Source organism: Macrobrachium nipponense, chromosome 7 (genome assembly GCF_015104395.2).
Source record: "Macrobrachium nipponense isolate FS-2020 chromosome 7, ASM1510439v2, whole genome shotgun sequence".
NCBI lineage: Eukaryota > Metazoa > Arthropoda > Malacostraca > Decapoda > Palaemonidae > Macrobrachium > Macrobrachium nipponense.
In genome coordinates, this window is record NC_061109.1 from 91,306,060 (window position 1) to 91,325,753 (window position 19,694).

At 38.6% G+C, this 19,694-nt stretch overlaps 1 protein-coding gene across 1 annotated transcript in view; it reads right to left on the reverse strand.

Moving 5' to 3' along the window:
* LOC135217463 (polyphosphoinositide phosphatase-like) overlaps positions 1-19,694 on the reverse strand; it is a 333,908-nt gene that overhangs the window by 127,711 nt on the left and 186,503 nt on the right. The window contains exons 13-14 of the mRNA XM_064253366.1: positions 2,367-2,481; positions 2,149-2,234 (exon numbers count right to left, since the gene is read on the reverse strand). Of these exons, the coding sequence (XP_064109436.1) occupies positions 2,149-2,234; positions 2,367-2,481 (201 nt within the window). The remainder of the gene's footprint in view (positions 1-2,148; positions 2,235-2,366; positions 2,482-19,694) is intronic.

A 19,694-nucleotide genomic window follows, 5' to 3' on the forward strand; every position in this document is an offset into this window, starting at 1 on the left:
TCCACTGCCTTATTTGCTCCAGTAACACCATACGCAACAGATTATTGGTATTGCCACAGCTCTAGGCTTTGGCCGTGCACCAGAAGTTCCCAAGTTTACCGGTGATCTTCTGGAATACAGTGACTTCATACTGGCGTTTGACACCAGGATCTCCTCTAGAACAGCCAGTAGCAGTGACAGACTTTACTACCTTCTACAGCATACCGACGGTGAACTAAGGACCTCATCAGCAGCTGTTTATACATGCAGGCAGACCAAGGCTATAGTCAGGCAAGACAGTTGCTACAACAAGAGTATGGTGATCCCTATAAAGTATCCCTGGCATACTTGAAACAACTAAACGAGTGGAAGCCGATAAAACCAGACGAAGGGAAATGTCTGAAAAGATATTCGCATTACTTGCTAAAATGCTTCTGCGCCATGCAAACACTTACTCACCTAGCTGTTCTTGATCATGCACCGAACCTGCAGGTGGCAGTCCAGAAATTGCCAAGTTATCTCCAGAATAAATGGCGCGAAAAAGCCACAAACCGCAGACTCCTCGAGAACAGGTCTTCGTGCTTTGGTGACATTGTCCAGTTTGTTATTAACGCTGCAGAGTGTGTCAATGACCCAGTGTTCGGCAAAGAAGCAATGCATAGAGAACTGAATTCTAGTAAACCATCAAAAGGGAAACCAACAGAGTCTGCATTTGCTATGCAAGTTAATCGTGAGAGCCAAAGTAGAACTCGTGGTTTTGGGTCACCCTCCTGTTTTTACTTACTGCGGCAAAAATCACGATCTGGATAACTGTGCAGATTTCAGGCAGATATCTCTCGAAGAGAAAAGAAAGTTTATTATAGAGCAGCGTAGATGCTTCAGTTGCTACGGTCTGAATCATACATCGAAGGGGTGCAGTGAACAAGCGAAAAATGTCACAAATGTGGCAAAGGGTCATCCGACGGCCATGCATATAGATGGCTTCAAACTACCTTGGAGGTCAGACTACTCTGACAGATCTTCATATTCTCTAAACCGTAACAGAGGTACTGCCAGACTCCAGAGGTGTTGTGAGAAGCGTCAAACTTCGAACCCAATCTTCTGAACTGCACAGACCAGTGACCAAGCTCGTACTCTTAATCCAAAGAAGATCAAGCGTTATATATATTAATCCAGAGACACTATATGACATTTATATTTCTAGTTTCATATCTGTTTGTCAAAAACTCATTTTTATTTTTGTTGTGTTTATCGTTTTAATGTTCGTTCTTTAAGCTTGGTTTATTCATGTTCTATTCACGTATTGTAGTATGAAATGAAATATTAGTTGTGCATCCTATATTTTTTTTTGTAAATCATGATTTAGAGGTCGAGTAATGTTGATGCCCAACGATTAACTGTAAATAATGTTCGTGTTGTGTTGTTATCGCGATGGTTAATGTTAAGGTTTGCTGTGTGGTAGTTGCTGGTTCGAGTCTACGCTCGGCATAATAATTGTTTACTTGGTGTTGGTTGTTTTAGCTAATTCATGCATAGTTATCGGTCACGTAAACTTTTTGGTAATCGATAGTGTCTTCCTGTAAACAAATGAGGAAAGTTATCAGTTTAAAAAGAGATTTCATACAGAACGGATATAACGAATGTAACGAAAGTTGGTATTTACTGAGGAATATTTGGACTGTTTGTTATAGGAACACAATTGTAAGTAAACGCCTATTATATTGTTTTAGAATAGCGGATTCATCTTTTCCCATTTGTAAGCCTACATGATATAACATATGCCTTTATATGAGCCTTAATTACATTGACTTTGTGTATTAGCTTTTTGTAATTAGCCATTATATAGGCATAATTTACTTAATTAAGCTTTGCATATTGTTTCTATCAGTCTTAGTTGTTTAACTTAGTAATTTTGTATAAATTAGCATATTATTCATACATTGATTTCTTTTCTTTTATCCATAGTAATTGAACCACATCACATCACATCACATCACATCACTTCAAGTTACGCTACATACGTCAAGTCTACATGTATAAACGCCTAACAATATAACCATATCGATGTTAACGTCATGGATCTAATAAAGAACTATATGTGCGTATCAAAATTGTGTTTCTCCATCATTCACGTTAAGCAATAGAAGAATAGTGCATTAACAAACATACCTAACTGAATGACTCATGTGATAACTGAAGAGCTCAGATAATACACAGAATTCTGTTGGTCGATAATGATCTTGGTACAGGTCAACCTGAAACAGATTAAGAATCATTCAGTCATATGAAACTTATTTATGAATATAAAAAGGCACTTCAAGTGGTTCTCATATTGAATGCATATTCATCAGAGTTGTACATAACCACTACAACAAATATCTTATTACCTTAGGTTCATGCTTTGCAACAGGTATCAGAAGAGCAACATTCTTCCTAGCTTCTTCAACAGGAACAGGTAAAGTTTCCATAAGGTCAGAGTCCCACCACTGACTGGTACTTCGTCTATAAATAAAAGGAGTTTTCAATACATGGGTAAAAAGATGCAAAGCTTAGGAGTAGCAATTGGTCTGTACGAAAAACTAAAAAAAGCTTATACTTTTTGGTCCTTTCATAAAAAAATTAATAAATAAAAAATAGGATGATCTTTATCACCTCATCTTAACAGACAGTTAGGGTTTGCTCATCCAGGTAATGGAATCTCTTAAGTAACACAGTAATTAATTGGTTATTCTAATAGGTAGTACTTTATAATTTATATAACATTCAACTGAATAGATAATTTTTAAAAATATATAGTATATGCAAAATTATATATTTTAGAGATATATGTGTAAGTATTTGATTCTAAAAATATGTACAATACAGTGTTATCCAACAGAGCATATTAAATACATAGCTGACTGTAATAATTCTACCTGCTCAAGTTTAAAATATATGTAAAATACACAAAACTCATAGAATATAAAAAAGATCACAAACACTTTTGCGTCTGTTTTAGCATAAGGGTCAAAATAATATCAATTACTGGGCCTCCCATCCCCCCTTCTCTCTCCCTCTGTCTCTGGAAGAGAAGTTTTATTGACATTTAATTAATGTAGTTCAGCATGTATTGTATCCAATGAAGAAATGTTGTGTTATATGTATTTTTCATTCTGTCCATGTGTATACATATATGCACATCATGGTAAGGTAAACTACTAACTCCCCAGGCGTTTTCCAACCACTCTCTCTCTCTCTCTCTCTGGGTTATTTTTTAAAAAACAGAGAGAGAGAGAGAGAGAGAGAGAGAGAGAGAGAGAGAGAGAGAGAGAGAGAGAGAGAGAGAGAGAGAGAGAGAGAGTCAAGCAAATATATAAACGTACAGTTGTTTCTCGTTCGGTTGTTCATGACTGTACAAGTTTATGCAACGAATATTTGTTAAAACAATACTCTCATGAATCTCTTTTGCTGTTTTTGAACTTATGTAACAAGAAGATGGGACAAAGTTAGGCTATTGTAATTTCGTCTAGTACTTCGAAAGAATGCGTGCGTAGGCGGTCAGGAACGGAACCCCTGCTGCTAACCGAGGGCCGCCTGTATATACAGTGGTCCCTCTGTATTCAAGGGGGATGCATACCAGATCCCCCGGTGAATAGTTCAAACCCACGAATAGTTGGAACCCCTGTAATAACATTGAAAACAGCCTATTTTGTTAGTTAAAACTCAAGAAAAACCCACTAAAAATTTTTATACTTGGTTTTTTAATAGTTTTATCACAAAAAGTGCATTTTATGATGAAATTGATAAAAAAACAGGAATTGTTGAATATTTCTCATAGAGGTGGCTACCGCCCTGATGTCATGGGCTTTAGGGAATGAATCAGGGTTAGCTTGTTTGATAAAATACAGGATTTGTTGCCTAATTCCTTTTATTGAAATAGTGCCACCTTTTTCCCTCATAAAGAGGGGGCCTGAGGATCTAGAAGATGTCCTGGACAGATAGGCTCGTAAGGTCGTCACCGGACAAAGAGAAGGGTCTTGTGGAAGAGGGAGGACCTTCCAAGGGGCCCATCTCATTAAGGGGTCCTCATTCTTTGCCAAAAAGCTACGATCTGGAGATAGTAGGACTTCTCCTGAGGGGAGGAATTCTACATGTCCAGAGGCTCTGGAAAGGGCCGACAGTTCTCATATTCTGGCTCCTGAAGCCAGGCTTAGTAAAAATAATGTTTTCCTTAATAACATTAGGTAGTTACAGGAATCGTTGTCAGTATCTGAAGCCAGTTTGAGAACGTCATTCAAGAACCATGAAACTGAACTAGGTCTTTCTGAAGGTCTGAGCCTAGCGCAGGCTTTAGGAATAGACGTAAAGTAGGAGTCTGTTAAGTCTATCTTAAAGCCAAACTGGAAGATTTTCTTTAAAGCTGACTTATTAGTGGTAATAGTACTAGCTGCTAGACCTTTTTCAAACAGGGATCTGAAAAAGGATATAACTAAATTAACTGTCATGGTTCGGGTGTTTGTTTCCTTCAGGAAATTTGCCAGTTTCTTAACAGCAGCATCGTACTGGCGTAAAGTTGACTCCCTCTTATCCGATTCTAAGAAAAGGATATTTTGGGGATCAATATTTGCATCTCTCTTAGCCGCAAACTTCATGAAGTCCATAAAGTTAGGGTTTTGAGAATTCCTGAGGAAGCGAACACAGTCCTCATTTGTACTGACTGAGATAGTTTGGGATTGGGAATCCATCGAGGTCGGAGACCCAATTCCAGGAGGAGAGGATACCAGTTGCTCTTGGGCCAAACAGGGGCTACTAGAGCTACTTGTCCCTTGAATGTCCTGAGTTTGCTCAGGACTTTCAATAGAAGATTCACTGGAGGAAAGATGTATATCTTCCTCCACTGAGTCCAATCTATGGACATGGCGTCTATGGCATAAGCCAGAGGGTCCAGGTTGGGGGCCACATAGCAAGGGAGCTTGTGGTTCGCTTGAGATGCGAAAAGATCCACCTGGAGACCTGGGACCCTTTGGCATATCCACTGGAATGAGCGCTTGTCCAGGGACCACTCCGATTCTAGAGGAACTGATCGAGACAGGGCGTCTGCTATCACATTCCTTACTCCCGCCAGATGAGTGGAGGATAGATGCCATTTGTACTTGGTTGCTAGAGAAAAAATGGCTATCATGACATGGTTCACATGCTTTGACTTGGATCCTCCCCGTTGATGCAGTGTACCACTACTGCGCTGTCCAAAACCAGCTTTATATGGGAATTCTTGGCTGGTAGAAGCCTCTTCAGAGTGAGAGATACTGCCATGGCTTCCAATACGTTTATGTGAAGCCGGCGGAACTGAGGCAACCAAGTCCCTTGAACTTTCTTGAATTGGGAGTATCCTCCCCACCCGCTTAGAGAGGCGTCCGTATGGATAACCAACGCCGAAGGAGGGAACTGGAGAGGAACTGATTTGGACAGATTCTTGGACTCCGCCCAGGGGCGGAGACGCTTGCGAAGAATCGGCGGAATTACTGACAACTTGTCTCGAGATTTGACATTTGCTCTTGAGCGCCAAACTCGATTTATATCCTTCAATTTTGCTTTCAACAGAACGTCTGTGACTGACGAAAACTGGAGGGAACCTAGGATCCTTTCCTGGTTTCTCCTTGACGTCTGTTTGCATTTGAGGAATTGTCTTATTGACTTGGCTATTTCTTTCCTTTTGACCAATGGAATTAGAGTGTGGGAGTTCAAGTCCCATTGAATGCCGAGCCACTGAAAACAAGACTCCGGCGTTAGCCTGGATTTGGTCTTGTTTATTTGGAACCCTAGATGTTCCAGAAACTGAATTACTTTGTCTGTGGCTTTGAGGCATTCCTTGACTGTTGTTGCCCAAATGAGCCAATCGTCGAGGTACGCTACTACCATTATCCCTTGTGATCTCAGTTGTTGGACCACTGATTCTGCTATTTTCGTGAACACCCTGGGGGCTACGTTCAGCCCGAAGGGCATCACTTTGAAAGAGAATGCCTGGTCTCCTAGCCTGAAGCCTAGATATGGGCGGAAGTGTCTCGCGACTGGGATATGATAGTATGCGTCTGTAAGATCGATAGAGGTGTAGACGGCCCCACGGGGAAGTAAGGTCCGCACCTGCGAGATAGTCAGCATTTTGAACTTGTTGCAATGAATGAATAAGTTTAGACGGGACAAGTCTAAGGTTATTCTTCATTTTGTTGAGCCTTTCTTTGGCACGCTGAACAAGCGTCCTTGAAACTTTAAATGTTTGACTCTTGATACTACCCCTTTCTGAAGGAGCTCCTGTGCATACTCTGTCAATTCCTTTGTTGGTATTTGAAGGAATGTTTTGGATGGAGGAGGACCCTTGATCCAACTCCATCCCAGCCCTTTGGACACAATGCTTTGTGCCCAATTGCTGAATCCCCACCGGTGTCGGAAGAGGAACAGCCTCCCTCCTACCTGAGGGTTCTCACTGGGTCTGTGCAGGACATGCTCCGCGCCCTCCACGGAAGTGTCTCCCCCTGTTGGGTGCCCTTCCGCCACCCCTCTGTCGAAATGCACCCCTAGCTCTGCTTCCCCTTCCAAACCTATTGATGGCTTGGAACGCCTGGCCTTCGAACACAGGATTGAAGGCTGGGGAAACAGCGTACGAGGTCAAGGGCTGGTTCTGGGACGTCAACAGGAGGATAGGCTGGCTCTGGTTCTTGGAAGTCGACAGTTGCACGGATTGTGATACCGGGACTGCTTGGACGAACTGTTGTTGCTGTTGTGCCTGGAAGGTTGGAAACTTCCTAGGTTTCTTTAATTTCTTAGAACCAGAGGGGGTGCTTTCTGGCTTCCTTTTGCTAGAAAGTCCCCAGTGGACCCTAAGGCTCTGGTTGAGCCTGGTCGCTTCGTGATGGACCTCGTTTACAGCAGACTCAGGGAAGAGGTCAGCTCCCCAGATCAAAGACGAGAGCAACTTGTTAGGCTCATGCCTTATGGTGGCTTCCTGCAGGACATGTTTCCTGCAGTTTCGTCTTGCTACTATGAAGTCGTACAGATCAGACTGTATGGTCTGCGTCTGAGCCTTAGCTAGAAGCTTGAACAGAGGCTCCGTACCATATGTCATGGCGGCAACCTCTGTCATTACTAAGGCATTAAGGGTCCTCCCTAACCTGATCGTTGCGTCGAACTCTGCTTGGATCAGGTTGTCCGATAGTCTTGGGAGTCTCTCCCCGAACTGTTCAATAGCACAGTCCGGTTTGAGCTTCCCGACCGTAAAAGAAGCTGGAAGGTCAGCCCATAGGTCCTCAGAAGCTGGGAAGTGTGGGGACGTCGGGTCCGACTCTCTCAGTTGAGGGAGAGGCTCTTCTTTCATGGTGGCCTGGATGGTTACTTCCGCAATTTTTGTGGTGAAGGGGAGTGGTGCCCCCTCCTCCGCCACCCAAAAAAAATAAAAAAAAAAAAAAAAAAAAAAAAGATTGTGAATGGCTCTTGATGCCTGAAGTTTGGTGTTGGTACAGTCCCATTCTTCAAGGCACCTCACCCATTCTCTCTGGGCTTGCTCCCGACTGTAAATTACAGTCTCTTTCGGGATCTTGTCCTCTCTGTTCAGAGCTGCCTCTGTCAATCTAGCATACCCCATAAAAGGTGGTTGAAGATCGGCGGGGTGGAACTCGAAGTCCTTGATGCAACAAGTTCCACAGTCCGGGATCGAGATCATTCCATCCTTGAAGGGTGCGAAGGCTGCTACCCTCCAAGGATTACTCATGGTGAATGGGGGAAGAGAGTTGTAGTCCGGCATCAGGGTTACTCCGGCGCCTGCCAGAGGAAGAACTGCTGGGGGATGTTCCCTCAGGCCCGCCAGCAAGTTTTCCTGGTTCGTCAGCCGATCCGAGATGTTCTGGATTGACTGACCAGATTGTGCAAACGAGGTGGAGATTTGGGCAAGCATTTGATCAAGCCTGTCATTCATAATGGCCCCCACCATGTTCCCCACCTGTTGCATCACCCCTGCTGTAAAGGAGTCAGGATCGAAGGGGCCAGAGGTACTGGTCGCAGCAGGGGTCTTCGGACGAGCTCCGTTGGACGTTGACGGTACTGGCTCGGTGGGAGCGCGGACCTTCTCTTTAGAGGACTTGCCCCTAGACCCTTTAGAGTGCGAAGAAGAGGATGACTTTGCTTTCTCTGCTCCGGGATGGTGAGCCGGAGACTTATGAGATGATGAGGCCGAAGTCTTCTAACTTAGAAGACGACCTCTCAAGGGTTTTTTGCTCGCGTTGTCCTTTCACTTTAGGAACAACCGAGGCAGAAGACGTCCTAGCCAGAATTTCCGATTCAGAAAAACCTTGGAAAGAAGTGGAAGAAGGGACAGGAGACGAAGATCCAGATGCGCCCAAGGGAAGCCCTTGAGCGCCCAGCAAACCTACCTCAACCATCAACTCACCTTCCCCTACTGTCATAGGTCCCTCCTTCGCCAAGGCCTGCGCCACTTGCAGTTGGATGGCAGCGATAGCTGGAGCTGCCGCAACAGGGTCGACGTAGCCGGTCGACTTGCCGCCTGGGAAGATGCGGACAGCCATATTCTTGTCTAAAATGTACGGCTGCCCCTTCGACACGTTTTTCCCAAAACCACCTACCCAGGCTTTCAGGGTAGCCGCGGCGTCCTTCACGACGGTAGCCTGAAATAAAGGGTCATTGTAGTCCTTACAATGAAGCCCCGAAGATATATCATTAACACTTACGACTCTAAGTCACATGTAAACAATTTTACACAAAATTATCTGACAGTACAGTGGTACCTCGAGATACGAAATTAATCCGTTACGAGGCGGCCTTCGTATTATGAGTTTTTCGTATCTTGGAACACATTTTACATGAAAAATGGCTAATCCGTTCCAAGCCCTCAAAAAACACCCCAGGCCTACAACACATGTTCTAGGGTTACAATGCCGATCCGACGGAAGAAATATGACTCCAAAAAGGCAAAATACTGTACATACTTGAGTAATATTCAACTGCATGTAATGTTCAACCCCATTTTTACTGCATATATTAGGACTTTAGCATATGTCCCTTAGCAATAAGCCTAGCCTATGTTAGCGGTTGCTACTGTAGCCTAGTCTATGATTCTGATATCTAAACCTAAGAGCTAAAAGCTTAGAATATGCCAATAAAATGTATAAATAATCAGTATGTACTCACTTCAAACAATTATTAATTAATCATTAACTATAATACACAAACAAAAAACAAACCTTCCAATCGACTGTTTACATTCAGCTCTTACCCGTCTTACGAGTATTGAATGAGCGCCAAGCAATCATTTTTCCTAGCACACAGTAAGCCATAAATTGTCATTAGTATCTCTCTTCAACTAATGAAACTACCAAACAGTATAATAACCATTCATTTCTATTCTTTATTCTATCTTTACCTAATGTTTTTTTTTATTAAATGTATTGCATGAATAAGTTTTTCAATTTACAGCATCCTTTTACCAATAGAATACTTAAAGCACAAGGGGTAGATGCTGACCAATAGGAGAGCAGGACCTTATGGGGTGACTAGCATCAGGAACCAATGGGAGAGTGGGAGGATGGTGGCGAGTTTACTCAGTTGGCGGCGCGGGAGTTTTAAAATTGTTCTCTGTGGTCCGGGCGAATCTCGGGACTTTACAGCAACAACCTTTCGTATCTTGAAAACTTTTCGTATGTAGAGCAGTAAAATTTTTCGCATTGGCTTTCGTATCTCGAGTTTTTCGTAAGTAGAGCCTTTCGTATCTCGAGGTACTACTGTATATACCAAGAACAGAGACGATACCTACGCCGGTATATACTTACTCCGGTAGAAAACTGTTCCACTAGCTTGTAGCAAATGGAGCAGGCTTCATGGTGCCACACGATCAAGTCATTATGGCGGACAGCACAGGGAGCGTGGGTCCGGCAGACCTCATGACCGCAAGGGTCCTGCAGGACGGCGTTACATCCTGCCTCCTGACAGTTGGTAGCCTGTAAGTGAACAGATACATAAGTATCAGCAGATACTAACAGGACTACCCGTTAAGAGATATGAAGCTCCGCTGCATGCTGGAGTGAAATAATTTTTGGGCATAATCCTCTCCTGTAATCCGTGTGAGAGAGTCCGTAGGACTCGGTAAACTGGCTTGAAAACTCCGGTACACCAGAGCGAAGATTTCCGCCAAGCCAGATACCTGCTCATACACATATAGTACACCGAGGTGAGGGTACAACACCGCGGAGAACGTGAGAAGATTATCCATAAAGTTAAACAAAATAAAACTAAAACAAAGCAAATAACAATGTATGCGGAGCCTAGCTCCGCTGTAGAACCCTTCCGCCAACCCACGGAGCACACGGATGGTGAGCGGGTGCTCCGCCGGAAAAACGAAAGAGACTACAACAATCATATAAAGGGGAAGCATGTAAGGCCCCCTCAAAGAGCTGGCGGAGGGAATAGGAGATCTAACCATAGAGCGCTGGAGAAGGCCCGACGCGAGCTGGCGGGGTGGCCAACCCGACCAGAACACACCAGGACCTCCCCGAAGCTCATAGAAAACGTGACCGATCCAATACAGGACCCGCCCTAGTCCGTGACTCCCGTATCCCCCCTGATAGGGAGGAAGAGGGGAGGGGTGCCCGGATGGTTGCCATAGCGACCGTGAGCGAGCGAGGACTAACCCTCCCTCCACGTGGGAGGAAGGAGAGGGGGGGGGGGGTGAACTGGGACCAGGGCGATCAGCTGGCCCGACGCGAGCGAAGGGGGACCACGAGGCGATTAATGCAACAAAACATAGCCTAGGCAAAACTGATCGCCCCTAACATGCAACCCAAAATAAATACATCGTAATAAAAAGAAAAAGAGGGAAATCACGAGTGGGAGAAAAAGAAGGGACGTCCAGGAGAAGTAGGCTAGTCTCCCCGAAGGGGGACGTGCTAACAACTCGGGAGCTGGCCTCTGCCGATACGTAAAACGGAGGGCGACGGCCAGGATGGCTGGACTAAAGAGCAATATAGCAATAAAATAAATCAAAAATAAAAGAGCCCACACGCCTAAACACCTAGACAAAGGAACATGCATGCATGAACACTAAGGTAAGGCACAGTTAAAGGATTTCCGAATAGTACGATGTAAAGCAATAGAATGGAAACAGAACCTTCCGTACCACGTATAAAATATCTCATGATAAAGGCATATATACACAAGGAATAGTTACCACGGTATGGGAGACCGAAGTAGCTAACCAAAACACGAGGCGAGCCGGCAAGGCGAGCCAGGCGCCAGAGCAGGATGACTATTATTGGACCTAAAAAATGGTTAAAACAGCTCCTGGCTGGCTAAAATTAGTGTATAACCTTTCGGGGTACTTAACTTATCTGCGGCGATAGCTTGGAGTTCCATCATGAAAGCAAAGTTAATCCAAAAGTGCACAAAAACACAGAGCAATGGCAGACACGTGCGTACGGAAGTTCGCTAACGAAAAGGATGGCCACGAGAGGCGCTGTGGTCGGCGTGGGAGGATGTGTAGTAGTAGTTGCTGGTGCCAGCCATGTGCCAGCTCTCTCAGGGAGGGGGATTTTGATGAAGGAGAATTCTAAATGACAAGAGGTTCGTGGTAGTGGTCTCACTTGCCCCAGCACCATACCGACACCCTCTTTTTATTTAGGGTGAGCGAGTCAGTTACTCTGACATCCCCCTATTTTTATTTTTCTCTGGTAACGTTAGTATCATTTACCTAGAAATAATGAACTTAAGGGATTATTTCACGAAGCGACACGAACTGAGCCCAGAAATTGAATTTTTGTAAAAAACGTAAAGTATAAAAAAGTAAAAAAAAAAAATTTTAAATAGAAAGAAAAAAAAAATTAATTTTAAGTTTTTTGTAAAGTTAAGTGTTACGGTTTTGTTAATGTGTTTCATAAAGTTTAGTTTATGACATTTTTAATGTGTTTCGTTAAGTGTATGTACTACCAAACAAATTTTCTGCCGTTTGTCCTCCTCTGTCGCCACTTTCAGAGATAGCCTCACTCGAAAGGTAAGGTTCCACATTTTATTACATACGTACGTATGTACGTACAGTATTTCTTGTATACCATGTACACTAATACACTTTATTTACAGGTACATATTAGTAGTACGTATTAAGTTAGGTACTGAATGGTCCAAATTGTTGTATTTCATTGTTTATTGGTTAATTCAGCTTTATTATAAAATTTACTGGGGTGTTTTTGTAGGGCTTGGAAAGAAATGCAGTTCAAGATATGAAAAGCTCAGGTTACGAACGCCGCCTCGGAACGGATTAATTTTGTATGTCGAGCTACCACTGTATATGTATGTATGTATGTATGTATGTATGTATGTATGTATGGTATGATATGTATATATATATATATATATATATATATATATAGTATATATATATATATATATATATATATATACAGGGTGTTTCAAAATTAGAGTCCCCCTCTATAGCATACACTAAAATTGATATGGACAAAAACAAAAGTAATTCAGAATGGATATTGATTAGTTTCTCTCTGGGTATTTAATATTTTGTGTGGCCTCCATCTGCCTGTACCACAGTCTACATTCTTGAGGGGTATGATTTCAGAAAATTGCCATAAAAACTGAGACTCAAACTTCATTTCCCTGAGCACTTCGGTCATAGTTCACTGTGCGCGCTTCAACACAGTCCTTTAAGATGCTACCATTTTGTTTCAATGGGGAATTTTTTGTACAAAAGTTTGGCATGGCTATGGGTAATCCCTTATCTCCTGTCCTTAGCAATATTTACATGGAATTTTTTTAGACAAAACTCTTACCAAGAATTTTGCCCCAAAAAGTTATTTGGTTTAGATATGTGGATGATATCTTCTGTATTTGGCCAGTTCACGAAAATCTCCATGAATTCCTTAATAATCTCAATAATTTAGTTCCTTCTATAAAATTTACTGTAGAGGAAGAAAGAAATTGTAATTTGAATTTTCTTGATGTAACTGTCCATAGAAATGATAGAAATTTCACCTTTTCAGTCTTTCGAAAATCAACTAATATTGCCTCTTTTGTTCATTACTACTCCAGTCACCATCAAAATGTTAAATTCTCTGTTTTTTCTGGGATGTTCCTAAGGGCTTTACGTGTCTGTAGCCCGCAGTTTGTTGACGCTGAAATTAAAACTATTTATGATATTGCATTGAAACTTAAATACCCAAGGACTTTTGTAGATGTGGCATGGAAAAGAGCTAGAAAAACATTTTATTCAACTAATGACAAAATTGAATTTAGTAAGCATAACATTCTAAAATTACCCTATGATGAAAGGTTTTTAGATATTCCTAGAATTTTAAAGCTTTTTAACATAAATGTTGTTTTCAGTAATATTAATGTCAAGAGTTTAGTAATCAAAAATTCTCCTAAAGATCTTCCAGACTGCATATATGATATTCCTTGCAAAAAGTGTGATAAAGTCTATTACGGACAAACCGGTAAATCTCTTTCACAACGTCTCAAACAGCATCAATATTCTGTGAGAACTGGGCAAATATCGAATGAATTATTCGTACATATGAGAGATTTAGACCATCCTATTAACTGGAGTCAAGCAAGAGCCTTAGTCCCATGTAATGACAGTTAACCCTCTTACGCCGACTGGATGTATTTTACGTCGACATTTTTTGTCTCCCGTGTGTTGACTGGACGTATTTTACGTCGACTTACAAAAGTTTTTTTTAAAATTCGCGGAAAAATACTTATAAGCCTACCAGCCTAAAACTTTTGAATCACGCGCCTTGGGGGATGCTGGGAGTTCACGGATCAAGGTGTTGTTTTGTTTACAATCGTTACGCAGGCGCGCAAGCGCGAATTTCTTTCTTGCCACACTAAAAAGTATCTGTGACACATCTCGGAAATTATTTCGTCACTTTGACATAATTTTTGTACCATTGTAAATTAGCCGTTACATGAAGTATTATATATGAAAATGTGCGCATTTTTATGTAGAATACAACAATAAAATACTCATGATTGTAGCTTTTATCAGTTTTGAGATATTTCATATAAATAACGATAATTGCTAAAATTTCAACCTTTGGTCAAACTTTGACTCTACGAAATGGTCGAAAAAAACGCAATTGTAAGCTAAAAAACGCTTATATTCTAGTAATATTCAATCATTTACCTTAATTTTGCAACTAATTGGAAGTCTCTAGCACAATATTTCGATTTATGGTGAATTTATGAAAAAACATTTTCCCAACGTCCGCGTGGTAACTCTTCCGAAAAAAATCATACATGCGATTGTGGTAATGTTTGCACCATTTTAAAATTAGCCGTTATATAAAGTTTTATATATGGAAATGTGCGCAATTTCATGCACAATACACCTAATAACAACCCATGGTTGTAGCTTTTATCGGTTTTGAGATATTTTCATATAAAAATAACGATAATTGCCAAAATTTCCACCTTCGGCTCAACTTTGACTCTACCGAAATGGTCGGAAAAAAACGCAATTGTAAGCTAAAACGTTATATTCTAGTAATATTCAAGCATTTACCTTCATTTTACAACAAATTGGAAGTCTCTAGCACAATATTTCGATTATGGTGAATTTATGAAAAAAATAACATTTTCTTTACATCCGCGCGGTAACTCTTCCGAAAAAATCATACGTGCGATTGTGGTAATGTTTGCACCATTTTAAATTAGCCGTTACATAAAGTTTTATATGTGAAAATGTGCACAATTTCATGTAGAATACAACAAAAAATAATTGAAGGTTGTAGCTTTTCTCAGTTTTGAAATATTTGCATATAAATCACGATAAATAGAAAAAAAACCATGTTCGGTCAACTTTGACTCTATACCGAAATGGTCAAAAAACGCAATTGTAAGCTAAAACTCTTACAGTCTAGTAATATTCAGTCATTTATCTTCATCTTGAAATAAATTCGAAGTCTCTAGCAAAATATTTAGATTTATGGTGAATTTAAAAAAAAAATCTTTCCTTCCCTCCGCGCGCGGATTCTCCGCCACAAATCTCCGAAATGCGTACGTCCCATTCTCGGAATATTTGCTCCGTTTCATATTAGGCATTTCATAGATTTTTATATATGAAAATGTGCGCAATTTCATGTAGAATAAAACGAAAAATATTTGAAGGTTGTAGCTTTTCTTATTTCCGAAATAATTGCATATAAAATATATATATATAAAAAAATTCGACATTCGGTCAACTTTAACTCGTCAGATATGGTCGAAAACTGCAATTTTAAGCTAATACTCTTACAGTATAGTAATATTCAATCATTTGTCTTCATTTTGAAAGACATTGGAAGTCTCTAGGACAATATTTAGATTTGGTGGTGAATTTGAAAAAAATATTTGTTTACGTCCGCACGTTACGAATTCATGCATTATTTTGTGATAATTTTTCTCTGTGTTTGGTGCTTTTATCGTTTTAAAAATGTTGCTTATACAAAATGATTGCAAATTTTGGTACATTCAAAAAAAAAAAAAGTAACTTGTTACCTTTAACCGTTTTGCGCACAGTGCGATTTGAATACAATTATATATTAAATTTTGTTTTTGTGCTATCATATATCGCATTATTTATATATGATAATGATAATGTTTTTCATTTCTGATGGTTGCATACTAAACTTCAGGCAATGACAAAAAAAGGAGCCAAAAGTGAACTCTTAATCTTGAAAACTAAGAGCGCTGTGATTTTGTGAAAAAAATATTTTTTCCGCTTCCGCGCTCACTCCGAAGCCCCTCCGGCACACGGGAGACAATTTTTTATTTACCGCTCCGGCGTAAGAGGGTTAAAAGGAATATCATTGAATCTTGTTTTATCAAGTCAAATAATAGAGATGTTCTAAATTTAAGTCTTGGTTTATTTAAACTTGATGCTTTCATAATGAAAAAAGTTGTAGATAAATATAAGAAACAAAATTAATAAATTCAGTTTTTACATGTTTTGGACTGTAAAGAAAGATACTTTGTAATTTCGGTTAGGGTCAAATCTGTTTAAGTTTGTGACCATGTGATATCTGATAATCCTGGATTATCTCTTTCAATTTTTACCCTTTTGACAATTAACCATCTGGTATTCTTGATCTTGTTTTGTACCTGAGACCTTTCTCTCCAATTGTACTTCAATAGCTCCTTGACAATGTCTGAGTAAAGACGAAAGCGCTTGGATTTCTGACTATCATTTTCCTTTGGGATTTGCTTATTTATGAAGTCACGTGCATCTACTGTGATTTTTTGAGCACACATACATATCTTATATATATATATATATATATATATAAAATTAAATATATGTCTATATGTATATATGTATATATATATATATATGAATATTATTTCTATAATATATTAATATATATATTATATATTTATGTATATATGTATATATATAATATAATTATATATATATATATATATATATATATATAATATATTATTTATATATATATATTATTATATATATATTATATATATAATATATAATATATTAATTATATTAAATATTATATATATATATTTATTATATATATAATATATAGATATAAATTAATGTATGATGAGTGATAGGTTATTAGATATATATATATATTGTATAATGTAGATGATATAACTATATTATAGTATAGATATTCTTTTGTATATATGTATTTATCTATATACATAGAATTATAATATAGTATAGATATATAATATATTCATATTTATATATATATATAATATATTATTATATATATATAATATATAATATATATAATATTATATATATAATTATAATATATATATTATTATATTATATATTATATATATATTCTATATATATATATTATATTATTGTTATATTATTATAATATATATATACTATATATATAAATAATTATATTAATAATAATGTATATATATATATATATATATATTATTATATAATATATATATATTAGATATTATAATATTTTAGATATAATATATATATATAAATTAATATATATATATATTCTATAATATAATATATATCTATATATATATTATTATATATATATATATATATTATATATATATATATATATATATATATAATATATATATATATATATATATATATATATATATATATATTAGCCACGTTTGCCTTTTTTCTTATCCTTTTCATAATTGCTTAACATAATTAACTCAGACCTAGCTATTCAAAGTCAAAAAGCAATCATAAAAAAATCGAACGAATATAATTCAGCCTTATTTTTTATAGAATTCCTTGCATATCATCCTGTTTCATTTGGACACGTTGGGAAGTTGTGGGAGTCAAAACTGACGAATACATTAAGAATGGCTTACTTTCATTAAAGCTTTCTTAGGTTGATCTTTCTGTAGCTATTCATTTCTTCTAAATAGAAATTAATTCAAATTAGTTTCACATATATACCTAGACCTACTACTATAAGCATATTATAAGTAGCTGAAAGGATAAGAAATATGAAAGGTGACATTCTCGTTTAAGCCTATTTCATATATTTTTTTTTGTTTTTTTTTCAAGAAAACCTACTGCTTTAATCAAGGGTTGCTCGTTGATGGCTAGAGGGTGTAACACGAGTGTACGCACATATTTTGTGGAATGAAAGATAAAGTTTCTTTGAACAGAAAATATTTTATAAACATGCATTTTAAGGTGTCCGTTCTCGGTGCGGGGAATTTTAAAATAACCGTTATCATTAGTGATGCTTTCATGAGATGGAGTTCGTAGCAAGAAGTCGGATCGAGTCGCCAAGAGTGGAGTCGCCTGAGATGTAGAAGAGAGCGGAGGTGGCGTATAGGAGTGATGGAAAGATTAGGCCGATGTTAATAAAGTATCTCCCAATAAAATGTATTCTTTAGGTTTTGAAGAAAAAAATGCATGCATCACTGAAACTGTTTCCTTCCCTATCCGTGGTATTCACTGGCCACCGATAAAAAACAAAATAAAAAGAGTAAGCCTAACTGAATCTCTCATCCATCAAAGATAAGTTTGCTTATTCATTAGACTTATTCATCTGACAGCTATCAAAGATTTCAAGTGTAGATTTAAAAATCTCTTCCTTTCCATCTAAAGTATTCATCAGACACCAGTCATAAGCGAAGAGCTAGTTATGATTCCTGGTTCAGCAATGTCGGGATGAGGCACTAGAATTCAAAGTTCACAAATGAATGTTGCTCAGCAACATTTACACTACTGTACTCTAGGCCCATGTTCTAAATTTTGCTGTTCTTTAAACAATTTGATTCATCTATGTAAAATTCTCTCCGGTTTATTATGCTTTCTTGATATCTCTCCGACAGGAACTTGCACCGAATGCAGTGCAATAATTCGAGATCTCGCTCATCGAGGGATGTTTCTTAGACCGATAAATGACACATTGACATTAGATTACCATGCACATAACATCAAAAGCAATAGAGTGAGGTCACCTGGTTCACACTGTTAGGATAGTTTTTTTTTTTTTTTTTTAATTTGATAACATTTTGTGAGATTCCAATGTTTTCTGTAAAATTTAACAAATGGAATAGTTCAACTACCTTCAACTTAATATTGAAATGATAATTTAAGGACTATGTTTATGTGATACTACTAGTGATAGGTGTCTCCTATCTATTTGGTAATGTATATCTATGGTTGTGATATGACGTTTTTTATCACTTCGTTTCGTTCACGTTTATTTTTGCTATATGGAAAATAGTTTTACACAATAACATAACATAATGTTCTAAAGATATCAGTGACTGTTTTTAACGTCATTACACATGATTTCTTCTATTTTTGAAAAGAAAAATGATATTGTTATGATACAATAAAGTTTGTTCATACTTACCTGGCAGATATATATATAGCTGTATTTTCTGAAGTCCGACAGAATTTAAAAAACTTCCGACACACGAAGTGGTCGGCCAGGTGGTTAGTACCCATTCCCGCCGCTGGGAGGCGGGTATCAGGAACCATTCCCATTTTCTATTCATAATTTTTATTTCCACTGTCCCCTGAGGGGAGGTGGGTGGGTACTTGATTATATATATCTGCCAGGTAAGTATGAACAAACTTTATTGTATCATAACAATATCTTTTGTTCATGAAACTTACCTGTCAGATATATATATAGCTGAATCCCACCGTTGGAGGTGGGAAGGGACAGAATAGAAGGATTTTGGGAAACAAATGCATGCAGATGATTTACATCTTGGTTCCACCTGTTAGCATAGCTGACTTTGTGATTACTGTCACCCAAGTCTGCTTCTGCTTTACTAGAGTTGCCAGTGAGGTAGAGACCTATAAAGCTAGTGCACTCCAGATGATCTGTCAACGGGGGCGTGACCACAATGTGACTAGACCATATTGACCCATACCATGAGGGCTAAGAAGTAAAATATAAATATATATAATATAAATATATATATCACCACCTGACCAACCTAGCCAAAGTTAAGGTGTGTTAACTAAGGCTTAAGAGTTAAGAAGTCGCCGTTGTCGGCGACTCAACAACTAAATTAAGAGCTCTTCCTAACCATTTTCTACAGGATAGGATGAGTGGTACTTCTTGCCCCCAAGATTGTGTCTGCAGACACGTATGGCCCTAGCGAGCAGCAGATCTCATATGCCATCTTCACATCTCGCAGGGAGTGTGAAGTGAACACGAGTTGCTTCGCTAAAACATGGTACTCAGGAT